The sequence below is a fragment of the Poecilia mexicana genome, unplaced genomic scaffold (genome assembly GCF_051168715.1).
Source record: "Poecilia mexicana isolate PSO_F unplaced genomic scaffold, ASM5116871v1 scaffold_22, whole genome shotgun sequence".
Taxonomy (NCBI): domain Eukaryota; kingdom Metazoa; phylum Chordata; class Actinopteri; order Cyprinodontiformes; family Poeciliidae; genus Poecilia; species Poecilia mexicana.
Genome location: NW_028263391.1, coordinates 2,732,386 through 2,748,931, shown reverse-complemented (window position 1 = coordinate 2,748,931; position 16,546 = coordinate 2,732,386). Strand labels below are relative to the sequence as shown.

General features: G+C 38.9%; 1 protein-coding gene across 1 annotated transcript in view; it reads left to right on the top strand.

Annotated features, from left to right (window-relative positions):
- LOC106920393 (transcription factor IIIB 90 kDa subunit-like) overlaps nucleotides 1-16,546 on the top strand; it is a 72,078-nt gene that overhangs the window by 6,786 nt on the left and 48,746 nt on the right. The window contains exons 4-5 of the mRNA XM_014991376.2: nucleotides 3,756-3,929; nucleotides 8,667-8,698. Coding sequence (XP_014846862.2) covers nucleotides 3,756-3,929; nucleotides 8,667-8,698 — 206 coding nt within the window. The remainder of the gene's footprint in view (nucleotides 1-3,755; nucleotides 3,930-8,666; nucleotides 8,699-16,546) is intronic.

The following is a 16,546-nucleotide window of genomic DNA, read 5'->3' as shown; positions in this document are numbered from 1 at the left end:
AACTTCATCTGGACATCTAAAGAGTGAAAACAATATTAAAAACAAACATTTCAGTGTTTAACAGAATAAAGGTTTAACTCTATCCGTCCGTCTGTATCTTCTTTCTGACTCGGCTCTCTCTTCAACAGAATAGAGCGGTTGTGCAGATGCAGCACCAATCTGCCTATCGATTTTTTTCTACATTGTGAACAAAACCATGAGATCATTAAACTCCACTTGATACAGAACCTCGTCCCCGAGCCAAAGACGACGTTCTACGGTTTAACTCATTGGATAAAATGTAGTGTTTCTGGACCCAGTCCATCACCAGTCAACTGTTGGTTTTAGTTTTTTATGTAAAACTAAACTTTTTATCTACTACCTCATCAAAAACCAAAACAAGGTAAACCTTATCAGCCCATACATTTAGTAGTGGTCCCCTCTTTAGTAGTGGTCCCCTCTTTAGTAGTGGTCCCCTCTTTAGTAGTGGTCCCCTCTTTAGTAGTGGTCCCCTCTTTAGTAGTGGTCTACTCAGACTTTGACAGCATTTAGAAGAGTTTGAAATACATATATATATATATATATATATATATATATATATATATATATATATATATATATATATATATATATATATATGCAATAGGGGGCGCTGTAAGCTGTACTGGCACCATACATCTGCTGCCAATACAACATCAAGTGAAAAACAGCCTTGAGCTCCTAACATATCAAAATACCCATCCCAGGTTTAAACTGTGCATGTGCTGTTTATTTTACCTTCTTTAATTTTCTTCCCTAAAAGCCATGTTTGTTTGTTTTTTGTTGTTGTTTTTATTTAGCTCATTTGTATGTGTTTGTTCCCAGACTGACTTGGTCAGATAGATGAGTAGATGTGAGACCATCACAGTGTCCTACTTCCTCTTCATGTAAATGTCATCAGATGCTGATGGTTCAGCTCTGGGCTTTGATAGTTTGAACCTGTGACCAGGAGCTCCAATTAAAGCTGCAGGCTGATTTCACTTCCTGCTTATCATCTCGACATGAGGAACCATCTTTGCCATTAGCTTTGGATCTACAGCAGCTGGTTCAGTGTGGACCCTTTATACATTACATTGTACCATTTGTAGGTTTGTTAGTTTTGCTTGATGATTCTTGGCTTTAATAAAAATTAATAAATAGCGGGACTGCAGGTCAGGCTTTTTGAAGATTGATGATCAGTCAACTGCTTATATTTCTGTTCTTCCTCTGATTTGATTTTTAGACACCTCACATACTGAAAATTATTAACTTTGTGTCTTTTCTCAATAGTAGCATCCACACTGAAGAGTGTTGTCAACATTACCTATTAGTTTATGTAAGGTTCCTTCATTGATCAGACAAAGAGTTTTCCAACTTCCTTGTGCAAACATCAAGAAACCACATGCTCTTCAGTAAAAATCAGATAACTCCAGTATGCATAAATGATTGGAATCTTCTAATCTCATCATGTTTGTTTGATTTGATGTTCATCTGTTTCAGGAAATATGTGGTTTACACAAGTGAGTTGTAATGTGTGTATACAGACATTTGGAATTAGCAATTCAGACTAACTAAAGCTAAAAAAAAGAAAAGCCTGATCTGTGTAAATCTAATTCAAATTTACACATAAATCTAGACTTTACAACATATTAAATCAGCCTCTCTGTGTCGGGAAAATGTGATTTATTTGAACTCTATTTCCACACCAAGCTGTTGTAGTTAATTAGTAATAGCAAAAAGTGATAATCCACTTAATGATACTGATTTTTATTATAGATGTGACTAACAATTAATCAACTAACGATTAAATTAATCGACTAACTGTCCCATTTACTTCATAACCTGTGTTTTGATTTCTATCGTGGGGTTGACATGTTTCTTTTTTCACATGCTGTATTTGAACAAAATCAGTTTTTTTTTGTTTTTATGTCATCAGCTGGGGTATATACCGACTGGATTAAAAGAAAATTGTGGTTTCTCGCATTATTAAACTTAAACATCTTTATAATCTCCCGGAAACCCCCAAAATCAACCATCCTCATTGGCATCGTGTGTAGACTCGATATAGAACCGTCTTGCAATTGGTTGTTAAATGTAGTGTCCCGTATTGAACCGACACGAGACGCGATTTGTTCCATATTCTACAAATGTGTATCTATAATAATAAAGAGATGGTCCCTGAGTACTTTATATAGTAGACTGTCCCAGTCATTGTTTCACTCATGGTGCTGGTGTTGTGATATTGTGCCCAATTGCTTTCTGGGTAATGCACACTAACCAACACACTGCCGCTGAAGCCCCCTCTCCCCCCGCTTTACATACATAGGACTGATTACATTGATAGAAAAGGTGCCTAAACATAAAACAAACATCTCCGTTGGGACTCCCAACAGAAACGATGTTCCAGTAGAAACGTATTTTATTGCAACCCAGGACGGATTAATTGAAGTGAACAAGACGAGGGTCTTTGAAGGATTGTTCAGACGTGGTTTTGAGTAAGCTGTGATGACGTTTGTTTGTCTGACGCAGCGTACAAGTTGTGATTCCACATCCACTCAGCATGATGAGCCCAGTCCCTCACATTCTCAGACAACCCACTCAGTAAGGTCACACATCTGGCTTTGTGTGTTAACTTTCAGTGACCTGTTTAGCACACATGAGGTCATGAACTACAGACACACACACCACAGCTTACTGGCAGCACTTAGTGCAATCATCTTTGACCTGGCTCTCCATCTATTGTACCTGAGTCTGTGTGTGTCTGCAGATGGGGAACATGTGTTTGAGTGAGTGAGTGAGTCTGCTGCTCGTTAGAGCCTGAGTATTTACTCATAATAGAACTCGTGTAATCTTTGCAGTTGTGCAATAACAATACCACTGTAAAGATGGATGGAACATGACGGAATACTGTATAATTGACTGAGCAGCAGCAGCTCTTATGGAGCGTTAGACTGTTCTCTTGGGTTATGAATCATTTCTGCTTATGGTGGTTTATGTTTTACCAGCTGGAACCACCATTCCAGACCATGCTGTCGATATTCAACACGACATAAAATGCATAAATCAGAGCCTCATATTATGGGGGGGATTTTTAAGCAGCACTATTTAATTTAAGCAATTAGATCTATATTCACTTTATAAAATAAATCATTCAACTTAAACTTATCACTTTGGGTTGTATGTTATGTCATATCAGCACAACATGTCATATCATTGTGAAATGATGCGACAAGTAAAAGGAAAATGATACATTAATTAAAACACTTTAGTTTTTTATTTTTGTTACAAACAAAATATGAATATTTTGGTGTGCCTTTATAATCACCTTGTACTTTGGTATCCTGAAATAAAATACAGTGAAGCTACTTTCTTCCAAAAGTTACTTAATTCATAAAAAAACTGTTGAATGGTTTTCCAGCTACATCTAAGAATTGGACTATCAAAAAAAGTTTTTGATGTAATAGTAAAATAAAAATAGTAGTTTTTTCAAACTACTATTTCGTAGTTTGAAAAAGTGTCCTCTTTCTCCTAAAAGAGCTAAATTTTATGTTAGCATGAAAAATGCGAGTTCATAATGCGTGGAATATGCTAGCCAACAATAATTACTTCAAGCAGTCCTTTACAATATTAATATTGCACCCATTGATATTACTACGGTGATATAATTGATGTATTTTGTGTCTCCAAATTCTATAGCGCTTAAGTAGAACAACGTCTTTGTCTGTAATTATTCTGAATATGTGGTTTTGTGTTTTCAGCTAAACAACACATCAACACCCTGGGCCACCAGCTCCAGATGAACCAGCACTGCCTGGACACGGCCTTCAACTTCTACAAGATGGCCCTCAATAAAAGCCTGACACGCGGCCGCAAGTCTGATCACATGATGGCCGCCTGCATCTACCTGGTCTGCCGCACTGAGGGAACACCTCGTATCCTTTCTGTAACCAAGTGTGTTATGTGTTGATGAGTATATTCTGTGATCTAATAAAAAACTATTTCAGTCCATCTTCTCTCATGGAAAAGCAAAAATTTACAAGTTAATACCAGAACCGGAACATATCATCAGAAACATTTCTAAATGAAACACCCTACAGTCTGAGATCAATCTGAGGAGTGTGTGCACCACTCCTCTCTAACTGCAGTGAGATGTTCTTGCATGTAGAGCTTATTCCACTGCTTCAATTTTAACATTTTTAGAAATGGTCTTGGTAGTTGACATCTTGAGCTGTCTTCACAATGAGCTGTCTGTCAAAGATTAAAATTTTTTTCCAAAAGATGCTGGCTTAATGCAAACCTAAATGTTACAGCGGAGCATTATAATAATAATAATAATATTATTATTATTATTATTCAAAGTACAGGAAGAACTTTGGGACTTCTTGATGAACATAGAACCTCTTTACATTTGGGCTCAGAGTGTCTTTGCCGTGCCGTTCCCGACCCGCCTGGCCTGTGAGGATGATTGGGTTACGCAACTGCCGGTGGGTTTGTTATTCTGATGAAAGAGAGGGGAGCAGGCACTGTGAGGCCTTTGCTGCTGCGTTGTTGACTCAGCTTCTGTTTGTGTCTGTGTTTCTGTGTGGGTTCGTTTCCACAGGCCTATCTGTTCACGCATGTTTGGAGGGGTAAGGCTGTGGTTAAAAATAGTTGCCTCCCCTCCTCCTTTTTCCACAGCTGGGTGAAGTCGTAGAGATGATCAGGACATAAACAAAAGGAGGAGGAGGAGGAGGAAAAGGAGGAGGAAGGCTCAGTCTTACCTGGAGTTGAATTTAATGAGCACCAACACCATAGAGATGCTCAACAGTCTGGAACACAGATCCATTTTTAGACCTCAGACAGATTATGCACACACAGCCAGTTCTGCTTCAATTTTTGTTCTTCATTGTGTTTCCTTTTAACTTTATAGCGCTAACTTTTTTGCCGCTTCCCCTGTTATCCAGTAGAAATAACTATCAAGCACTTTGAACTTCTTGCCGATCTGACTTGACGATTAAGAGGAACATTCTTGCAGAAGGCCAGCAGCATCTCCGTTAGCTATTTTTAAATCCTCTCAATGAGAACGGTCAGCCCAGTTACTAAAAGAGGCCAAGCAACGCAGAATCTCTGAACTGGGATGCTACTGGGCTTTCTCTTGGGGGAGGAAAGAGCTGCTTAACATCAGCAGGTTGCTGTGGCCTTGATCTAAATCTGAACGTTTTGTTCCTCCTTGGAACTGCTTGCAATCAGAACAGCAAGTCTCTTGAATCTTAAGGACTTCTGTTTACAGAGTCCCACACATTGTTGGTATGTTTGAGAAAAATGAAAGAAGTACCTCTGGATGAAAATCTGGAGCTTGGACAAATAAAGATTGTAGGCCACAATCAAACATATTCTAAATGGTTGTTTTTGTTTAAGCTAGTAGCATAGTAGATGCACTTAGAGAACTACTGAGTGTTTGTTGGACTTCCTCAGACTTCTAAGTTAGTGTAAACGGTGACGGTCATTCTTTGATCTCCACAAATATTACGTTTAGTAAATGCCAGGCCAGAGAGGATAACGCCTTGAACCACTGAGGACTGAGAAGGTTTTGAGGATCCTCCAGGTGTGTTTAGGGAGGCGGAAACTCTGAAGTTTGGAAATTGTGTTTCGAAGGCGGAGCTAGGTCCACCCAGGCGTTTTGCTCAGATGAATGGTTTGTAAGGGAGATTAAAGGATTTCTCAAACATGCATGAAAGAATCAAAGCGTCACTCCAAGTATGTTTTTGATGAGGGAATAATATGTTATGATGTAAAGCTCAAAAAAGTTATGTTGTACTGTTCCTTTAACCAGGAAAATCCAGTTGGGATTAAAAACCTAGAATCCTGGCCAGGAGGCGGCAAAGGTTACACAACAATTACAAATAGTTACACAGTTAAAAAACCATACAAATAATTATTAAAAACAGTCACAATTTTAAGAATTTACCTCTAATGCTCTGTCTGGACTTAAAAGTGCTCAATGAAATAAGTTTAGTTAATTTCCAGTCTTTTTGCAACATATGTAAACAAAGACTGTTGTTCCTAATTCTTTGTGGGGAAATGGGACAGAGAGCAAGAAATGATAATTTGAACACAGAGTGAGAATCAATGTTTCTCTGTGTGATTAGATCACTGATGTAGGAGGGCAGCAGCCCAAGCAAGGCCTCACAAATAAAAGTGTACCAATGTCCCAACCTCCTGGTGGACAAAGAAGGCCAGTTCACTTGGGTGGAATGATGGGTCAAGGCTTTGCAGTTTGTAACAAACATGATGGATAGATAGTATCAACTTTTTGGTAGCAATTGTGCTGAGGCGTTCATATGTAACAAATCTTTGTAATCTAAAACAGATAAAGATGTTGCTGTGACCAGCTGCTTTTTCAGCTTTAAAAGAACAATGACATTTGTTTCAAAAGAAGCCCAGTTTGGGTTTAATGTACTGCATGGAGGAATGCAGTGATGCTGTGATGCATTGTTTTGTGGTGACGGCAGTAAACCAGCAGGACCGGCTGTGAACCAGAGCCATGCCTCGCTCTGGTTCACAGCCGGTCCAGTCACACAGTTTTACTTCAGCTTGAGGTGTTGCTTCTTTTTTTTTATTGTGACCATTGGCTTTTGAGGGAAATTCAGCACGTAAATAATTGTACAGTTGTGGTATGTCTCATAAGTTTCTACCTCTAAACATTCACATTTTATTCAGATGATGGTCCATCAAACGCTTGTCATTTTATAGCACAATCACGTAACTGCTACCTTTAGTTTCTATGAAATATAGCATATGTCAAAGATAACTTAAAAGAAAATTGAATTTGCAATTCAAATGCTTTGAAATTGGGCTTATGTCTCTTTAAGAAGCTCCTACTCTCTTACTCTGCCTTTGGCATGTCACAACAATGCTGCTCCATTATGGCGTTTACAAAAGCTCTTTGGAGAGTTGGACTGAGTTTCTGTGATGAGCTCAGCAGACTCCCATTTCCAGTGAATGTTTACTAATTGCTGCTACTAGTCTGGAGGAGCTGAGTGGGGGAGGGAGGTGTGCTCTGTGAGGCGGAAACTGGGCTGGAGACTGCAGCTCAGAGGGAGGAGCTCTGTGGAAACAGGCGGAGCTTTGTGAGAGCGAGCGTTTAGCCGTGCCCCAATGGTTGCCATGGGAGATTGAAGGATTTCTTAAACATGGATGAAAGAATCAAAGCAACACTCTAGGTATGATTTTGATGAGGAAATAACATGATATAAAGCTGAAAAATTAAAGTTTTACATAATACTGCCCCCTTAATAAGCACATAAATGTCACACTGCTGTTCAAAGTACAGGTGGAACATTTGGGTTAAAGTCTGGATTAAGCAAGACAATAGTCACTAACAAAGCTAAGGAAACTCTTAGTTGATTTCAGAGATCGAAGGTAAAACTGCTGGACTGGACCAAACACCTGACTTTTATCCAAATGAAAATTTCTTGAAAGGACTGAACAACGGTGTGTACAGAAAAGAGCTTTTCAAGCTTCAAGATCCGAAGGCGCTTTGCGGTCCTTTAAGAGCCAGGCTTTGCTAAATTGTGTTGTCTGTACTGTGCTTGGAGAAACATTAAAACTTGATTGCTAAATGGTTGGTCTTATCTACCTGAAAGGTTTTCATTGCTCATATGAACAGCTGTGCTTTTTGTTTTACATCTTAGAACAATGTGTTCTAAGACGTAACTTGACATTAAGATAAACATCTGTAAGCTCACCACCCATCAAACTGGACCTTGTGTCCTTCCCTGTGCTGAGGAGCAGAACCCAGATGTGTGTTTAGGGTTCTCCTGGTTTTGGTTCTCCTGATTGGTTGCAGGTTGTCCATTAATCTCCAGGTGCCGTGTGCCGGGATTATGTTTTCCATCTCATCTGCACGCCTGCTAATTCTATTGTGAGGCCTGTTTCAGAGGAGCCTCGTTAATCCAGCCTGACACCCTGGAGACAGGTGCACCTGTCGCCACGGAGACACTGTAACCACGGCAACCAAATGTCTGCGCCAGCTGAGCACCAGGAGGAAGAGACATTCAGAGGCTGATGTTGCGGTGTGTTTTTGTCTTTTGATTTTTTGACTAGTCTGAAACTCTATTGAGGCTAGTATGTAATTTGGCTCTTTTTCTCTCTCTCTTTTTTTTTTAAAGACGTTGGAAATTAAAATTAATCCCAATTTGTACAGGACTGCCAGACAGTCGCACCGAAAGCAACACTTTGAGTTCAGGAAAATCCCCCTTACGTTCTTTATGTCAGTTGCTCAACTTCCTTTTTGGTTTGTTTTAGGGTGATTTCACTTTAATCCTTTTCATTTTCAACCGTTATGTTGTAGATTATAGATGCATATTTAATCCTAAAATCCTTTGGGTTTATAAAAGTATTTCTACGTTGATTTTAATGAGTCCAGATGAGTTCAAATCATCACTCCTCCACTACCTTGCTTAAAAGAACTGCTCTGCTTTGAGTGTAGCTCTCATTAGAAAACACTACGCATGTAAAGATCACAGAGTGTATGATAAAGGAACGTTTATCTATTTATTTTCTCAAAATACTGTTTCAGAGAAAATATTGAAGTGACGCCGTCATCAGCCTCAGCTGCCCTTTCTCATCTGTGGTCAACCTTTTGTGTCCCTCCTTTCATCCTGTTTGCCTTGACCTTTTTTCCTCAGACATGCTGCTGGATCTCAGTGACATTTTGCAGGTATGTTATCAGTGTAGCGCTGTGAAAAATGATTTCACGTTTTAATGTTAGACGGTAACAGGAGTAAATGCATAAACCTGATTTCATCTACTAACTTTAGTGAAATGCTATCCGAAGCACTCCGGCTCTGTGGGGGTGAAGGTCATTTCCCTGCCACTGGAAAATCAATTTTCCAGAATTATTGACCTAAAACATGCTGCTATGCAAGTTTTGGTTTTGTTTTAATTGAAATATTTGCACTATAAATTAGATTTAGAAAAATACCTTGTCAAATTTTGTGCTTTTTGCAGCGCATTTGAAATCAGTTTGACTTGTGACCATTGGCTTTTGTGGCAAATAGAATCTATTTACTGTGCCGTTAAAAAAAGATACAAAATTACATTTTGTTTTGCTCTAAAGTATATGTAAACTGCTAATGTTTTCCTCTTCTGGCTTTTACAAGGCTGACTAACCAATATGAGGGTAATTCCATTATGATTTACTGAAACAATCGCAGCGTGCTTAACTCTAAAAATAAACATATGCTTCCTCTATTTCTTTTTCCGTTTAATTGCCAACAAATGTTCATAAAGTGCAGAAACTGGCTCCTAGCCCCTCACTAGGTTGTGCCTAAAAGCAGCTCTTCCTCACCGCTCGGCCACACGTCTGTTCTGTGCAATAAAACCTGAGGTGTGTGTGTGTAAATTTAGAAACCTCCATTAGTCTGCATATTTAATGGCAGCCGATTTGCAGTGAGTGGAGGGTGTGGTGGTCATGGTGGGACATTTCTTTGAGTCACAGCTGGTCAGGAGCTTTTATTTTTATGCTCCCAGCTGTCCTGCAGTAGCTGGCGGCCCATCCTCCAGCCCCCCATCTTATACACCCTGGTATTTGGAGGGTGAGGTTTGTCTTTTTGTGGCGAGGGGCTGAAAGGGGGGTGATTAATGCTGGGTGTTTGGGCAGCTGTGGGCCAGTTCCATTCCACTACTTGTGTTTTTTAGTGGATCCACTCCCAAGCCACTTGATCTTTCTTGCATTATCTGAATGACTATGCCACATCAAAAAATTTTCCTTTAAATATCAGCTGTCTTCTGCAGCTTTTGTGAGGCGTTTTCTGCGTTTGTGCCTGTTGCTGTGCAAAGAAATCTCCGGATGACGGGATGTGCCGGTGGATGAACTCAAGCTCTCCCTTGCCACAAACATCAGCATCATCACTGCGACTTTATGTGATAGAGATCAACTTACAGTGGCTCAGGATTGTAAAATGATTACATTTCTTACAAATAAAAATATGAAACTATACAGGCGTTTTCATCCCAATCCGCTCAATCAGTATCTGCGTTTCCATAGACCGTCTAGTTGTGCAATTTCATATTTGGTCGTTTCAAAATTGGTTTATTTAGCAAAACTGCAATGGAAACTGTTTTTTTTTTTTTTTTTTTCCTCACATCACACAAGTCACATGATCAGCAGCCGGATGATGCCACGGGTCCAAACCACGAGGAAGAAGACAGGAAGTAGTAGGAGGATCATGGCGTGGCATGATTAATTTTTAATGACACTTGTCACGTGAACAAGCTTATTCATTTGTGATTTTAATTATTTAATGGAAACATCGCAACTGCGAAATTGTGTTTTGTTGATATTAGCGGAATGTTGACAGTTTTCCACAGGTGCTACGGAAACACAGCTACTGCCACTTTTCAAATACAACTGCTTTTATTTTCTGTTTCAGCTTTGTACGTCGTCAGACTGAATGTTTTCCTCGTTCTTTGGTACAAAATGACTCAGACTGTCTGATGTGTGTTTCAACTTCTAAGACTTCCTGTAAATGACCCAAACCGTTTTATGCCCGGGCTACTCTAAAACACGACATGCTTTGATCTAAACCATTCTACGTGTAAGTTACTTTCCTAGGTTGTTCTGTACTCTTCAGGGTCAATACAGATCAAACATTTGATTAAAAAAAATAAAAAAGTTCTTAAAGTTCTGGTTCACGATATTTCCTAAAACCAGTATGGGTTTTTTAGGTATTTTAGGATGCCTTTACTTTATGATCGCCTCTTAAATTTACCATTTATTTATTTATTTATTTATTTAGCATAATACTGACCTTATTCTTGTGATTATGTTACCGTACAATTACTATGTTATTTTAAAAAGCATTGAAACAAAAGAGGCTTAGTCTTAGGGTTAAATAGTAGAGATGTGCCGATCAGGTTTTTTCCTCCCGATACCGATACCGATCACCTGTGAGGGCCGATCACCGATACCGATCACATAATTATTATTTTTTTCTTTTTTATCATAAACACTACCGGTTACATTATGTGGAAAAAGGAACCATGAATTCACCTTAATTTAGACAAAAACTTGTTTTTAATAACTTTTTTCAAGAAGAAAACTAAACAAAACAGGCATTGTGCAAATTGTACTGCTATTGATAATACTATCTTTAACAGACTGATAACATATGAAGGCTCTGAAGAGGCTAAATAATGCAAAGAGCCAAAATAAAACCTCTCAACATTGCCAAAAAAAATCAAGTATAAAACTTAACATTCAAAGGCAAAAACAGGTTCCATTACAATAAACAATCCTGATTTACTGAATGAAAACTTCCTGATAGCATGGCGGCTAGCTGATTACTGCTAGTTCTGATTGGCTGTTTCTGATTGAGCGGAGTAATTATGCAGATCAGGGAGGAGATCGATTATTTTTTTTAGAGATTATCTGTCTCATGTTAGGACAGCGAAAGTTTTAATACGTATGTAAAATTTATTTTTTTAGGTTAGATGCTGCAGCTTTAATCAGAGGTTCGGTGTGAGAGTCACTACCAGGTGGAGCAGAAGCGAAGCTCCGTCTGTCAGATATTACTACCAGTAGCGTAGCAGCGGTTCAACAACGAGATCAGAACATTGTAACATCGTCTATACTGATTGGTTGGACTCAAAGTGTTAAGTTTTATGCAGAAAATCCTAAGAAAAACAAACAAACAAAAAATACAAATGAAAAGAAATCACAATGTATTACTTTAAACTTTAAAACTAAGCTTTTAAACTATGACTTTCTTTTAGTAAAAAAAAACAACATAACTTAGGCCTTTTTTTTTAAATAAAAGATGATAAAACATAAAATTTATTCAGTAACATAGTCCAAACATCAGAGAGTTATGTATTTTTGGTTAATTTCAGTTTATCTTTGCCTCCTCCAGTTTGTATTCACTCAGTGGATTGGTTTAATATTCTAACCTGCTGATCAAACAGAGAGTTGATTTGTTCACTTGAATAATGGTAAGAACAGATTTTAGTTACTGTAAATGTTTTTTTTTTGTTTTTTTTTTTTTTAATTCTTTGTACTTTAGAGGTTGCTACTTGCCACAGGCTTGTTTTTTTTCTGTAAAGATCAGTTTTTAATGCTGACATTTTTATGTTGGCATATGTCTCCATTTCCACGTTTGAGTCTAAATTCCTTGCTGGAATCCAGGGTCCCTGCTGACTCCCTAGGGTGCTGCAGTGAGACTCCATCCATCTGTCTGGCCTGGACGCCTGGTCCTCCTTAAGCACCAGGAGGTCCGGGCAGATTGTCTGAAGGAATGGCAGAGCTTTCACTGGAGGTCATGACCTTATTCTCTAGCCTTTGCTGCCTTCTGCTCCAGATTTCAGCACTGAAGCCCCCCCTTCTGCCACAAGTCTTAATTTTGGGCTAACTCTGTTACCTCTGGAGGAAGACGGTAGAATGTGGCTCTGTCCCTTTGTTATTCCACAGTATCCATCAGTATGTTGTTTCAGAGGGTGGTTTGGGGGGACGAATTTACCGCAGAGCCTTCTGGACGGCCAGTGGGCTGAAACACAATGAAACATCTGTGATGGGCGGTCCCAACGCAGACGATTGTAGTGCCCCGCTAGGCTTCACCCAGTTCCACCCACACAGCTCCTCCTGCTTCCATCAGCTCCACAAAGTTTCAAAGAAACTCTTTGATCCCCTAATTTATTCATTATCAGTGAGAGTGATGTTTGAAGTTTTTAATAATGCCACAAACAAAATGGCACGGCAGAGATTCATTTAACAGCATGAGAATGTATTTATCAGACTAAATAACTTAAGGGAACATTGTTGTTTTTTGTGTCCAGTTTGGACTTTGATTTTATTTGACATGGTTGGTGTTGGTATGGAAAAACAAAAAGGGTTGGAAAATATGAGTATTTTCAGACTTTATTGTGTATCCTACTGTCGTTGTGCTTCTTTCCTCCCTCACCCTGTTTAGTGGCATTAGAGTTCAGTCTTCACAGATTCACCTTCTCACAGATTCTTAAAGTGGCAGTATTATTTGTTTTCCAGCTACATAGTGTCATTTGTTGCACAATCAAGTAATTATCATCTCAGGCTGACAAAGTGATCAGTGACAGGAAACTGAAAGCATCTAGCTTTTTTGAGGGCGTTTCAAAGCTGGGATGAAAACATAAGAAATACTCCAAATAATGAATTCTGGAGGGTTTGGTTTACTGCTGAGTTACACAGGCCAGGATTGAGGGAGTTCAACCCATTTCTCTTTCAGCTGGTATATTGTTATAGATTCTCACTGAATTGCTCCCATACTTCACTTTCATTGTGGCTTGATGAAGAAATATGTTCTACTTTGGATTCTTGTGTCTTATTTTGAATTGTTTGTTTGCTGGTTGTTTTTTTCCTATGTTGTTATTTTATGCTGTGATTAAACTGACAGGATAAGCCCAGCCTGGATGTCTAACAAACTGTACACATATTTTAAATGTTGCCTTTTTATTTAAAAAGAAAAGCTTTTTGAAGAAGTACATTCAGCTCAGATGGAGACTAGTTAACAACTTTGTATCGATTTGAATTGCTACAGTCTGCATTTCGGGGAAAATCATCTTCCAGAAATGGGATTTCCAATGATGTTGACTCATTTACTGGCTGTAGATACACAGTCGGCTCCTGTTGTTGCTGGATCTCACCGATGATTTTAGTACAGTAGACGACTGTATTTTGCTTGACCATCATTTCAGTATCTCAGGACTTCAGTGGTGAAGATATCACTAATCATATTTTTCTTGTATTTTGCATCATTTGGTCTGATTCTACCATCATATGGGGTAACCTCTCACCTATATATGCATATGTATGTGCATTACAAAATGGATCTGAAACATCTGGACCACTCATTGCCTTTTACTTGACCTGTACATAAAGGACTGACCAGCTCAGCCTTTTTCCATTTGAAGAATAAGAGCAGACCAGATGAAACCTGTCAAGATCCTCATTCATGTCTGTCTCTTAAAGATTAGACTATTGTTAGAAACTTTTATCAGGTTTACCCAGGAAGACGCCTCACACAGCAGAACACAGTAACAAGGTTTTTACAGGTAGAAGTAAGTTCTCACAAATCGCTTCAGTTCAGAAATCTCAGCTCTGGATTCCAGTAAAGAAGAGAGCAGATTATAAGGTAACTTTTGAGCTTTACATCATGTTATAATGATATAAAGCTCGTGTTGCTTTGATTCTTTCTTTCGTTTTTGAGAAATCCATTAATTTCCCATGGCAACCATTAAGCTGTGTTAAACACCTGGTTGGACCTGGCACTGGCTTCAGTTTCCGAGCTTCCGCTTCACAGAACACTCCTCCCTTGCAATCCCTTCAGACTAGCCAGCAGCAAATAGCAAACACCTGGTAGAACTGCACCTCTGCTGAGTTCATTATAGGAGCTACTTCTCAGTGAACGCTGGTAAAAACTTGGCTCCTCTATTAAACTTTTAGCAATGTTGTGGTGATTTCCTGAAGGTGAAGTATCAGAGCAGGATTTTTTTTAGAGGCAGAGGCCCAATTTCAAGGCATTAAATTAATTACAAGGTAAAATTTCTTTTAAGTCATTTGATATAGGTAGCATTTTTATAACAACTGAAGTTAACATGGTTACTTGATTGTGCTATGAAGTGGCACTCATCACACTGCAACTTTAATCAAGTTTGCAAAACTAAAACAGATTTTTATTTCAGTATCTTTGCTTTTTAATTACATATGTGCTAGCCTGTTACTTTTTATTCATCTGTACAGGACTTTGACTAATTAGCTTCCTATATTTCTCATCCTCCCTTCCTTTGACTATGTTCTCTGCAGAAGCTGATTTTTTTTTGGGACACTGCTTAATGAGTGATTTTACTTTCTAAGCAGTGGACAGCTCTTTTAACCGAGAGTGAATTCACTCTCGGTTCAACAGTAAAAAAAAATCAAACCCAATGGCTGAGATTGAAGCAGTGCAAACATCCCTCTAAAAGCTAACTAACCATGTATCTAAACATGTAATATTTGTCAGTATTGTTAAAGTTGAGATTTTATTTTCTCCCGTTGGTGGTCAGCAGTGACTCGAGTGGTAGAGGTTCAATAGAAGTGGTCCTGGAGGTTCCTGGTTCAAATCTGGTTCCTTCCTGCGATAATTATGGGGGTGGGATCAGGAATGGCATCCAGCATAAAACATCCGCCAAGTTTGTGTGCGCACAGCTGTGGAGTGAGGCTGCTTAGCTGTGACATCCCTGGTGCAGGAGGCGCCAGAAGGACAACAGCAACAACATGTAATGTTCTTGTTCACCTTTGGGCCCTTTAAGATACAAATATGAACTCTTTACTCTAAGTAAACACTATAATTAGCTTTTTTAATGCTTGTTGCCACCTTAATATTATACACTTTCCAAAGACTGACTGCCATATTTTGTGCTCTGGAATAGTTCAGTGCAAGGGACAGTAGCTTTCTTTCATTTCTTCCAAAACTTACTTTTCTTGAAAGTTTTTTTTTATTCTGATTTTGGATATTATGGAGCTGATTGATCTCTCCAAAACGTGCATAATACCATCAGGTATTATTAAATGCATCGGGCCTGTCATCTGCTGGAGGTACTCTGAAGACTGCTGTTTTCAGGCATGCAAGGGAAAAACAATGGACTGTCTCCAAAGATACAGTCGATCGCTTTATTGTGTGGTGTTGGAAACATTCCCTAATCTTGAATGTGAACATAAAAAATGATTTCATTTGAAGATTACAGAAGAAGCTGTAATATACCACAGATGGTTTTCATCATGGGAGAAATGAAGGTGATGGAAGAGTAACACTACCTCATTGATCTCCCAGGCTATGGACTAAACTGGAGCCTAAAGAGTGGTTATGTGGGAGCTACCATCAGAGAGCAAATTCTCTGATGGTTCGTAGATTTTAGCAAGATCTGAAACATTCTAAAACTCTTCAAAATTTTTGGATAGTGGAAGTTTAAAATGTTAAACATTGGAGATCAGAATGTTCATAGTTATGACAAACCATTTTTCCTGTTTCATGTGTGGCTCAGGTCTGTAAAGGTCATATTAGAGTTATAGAAGTAGAGCTCTGTTCATACGGAAGGAGGCCTTGGGTCATTGTATCAATCAAAGGTAAAATAAAATGATCAAAACTGAATATTGCTAAAATGTCAGCAGTCCACATTCATTCAGGAAGAAGTGTCTGCAATCTGACCATGGGGCACATTGAGATTTCTAGTTGAGATGTGGAAATTCTGCCTGCTGGCGGGGAAAAGGTGCAGTAACAGAGTGCAGCTCAAATTCTGTAAGAGCTCAGTTTTTAATCGGTCATGTTCATGTGAAATGCTTTCACACTTTGGTCCATTTGCATAATCTGATTGCTAAACCAGTCTGGGAAGCAAAGGTTGTATCAGATGCTTCCAGTCTGCTTCACACAAACACTGGAACTGGTGGACCAAATGGTCTGAAGCCAGATTAGAAGTCTGTCTGTGGCTTTGGGCGGGTTCAGTGGCTTAGTCGATACTGTACAAATGTCTGTTACAGACGGAGGAGGATCTAACAGTACCA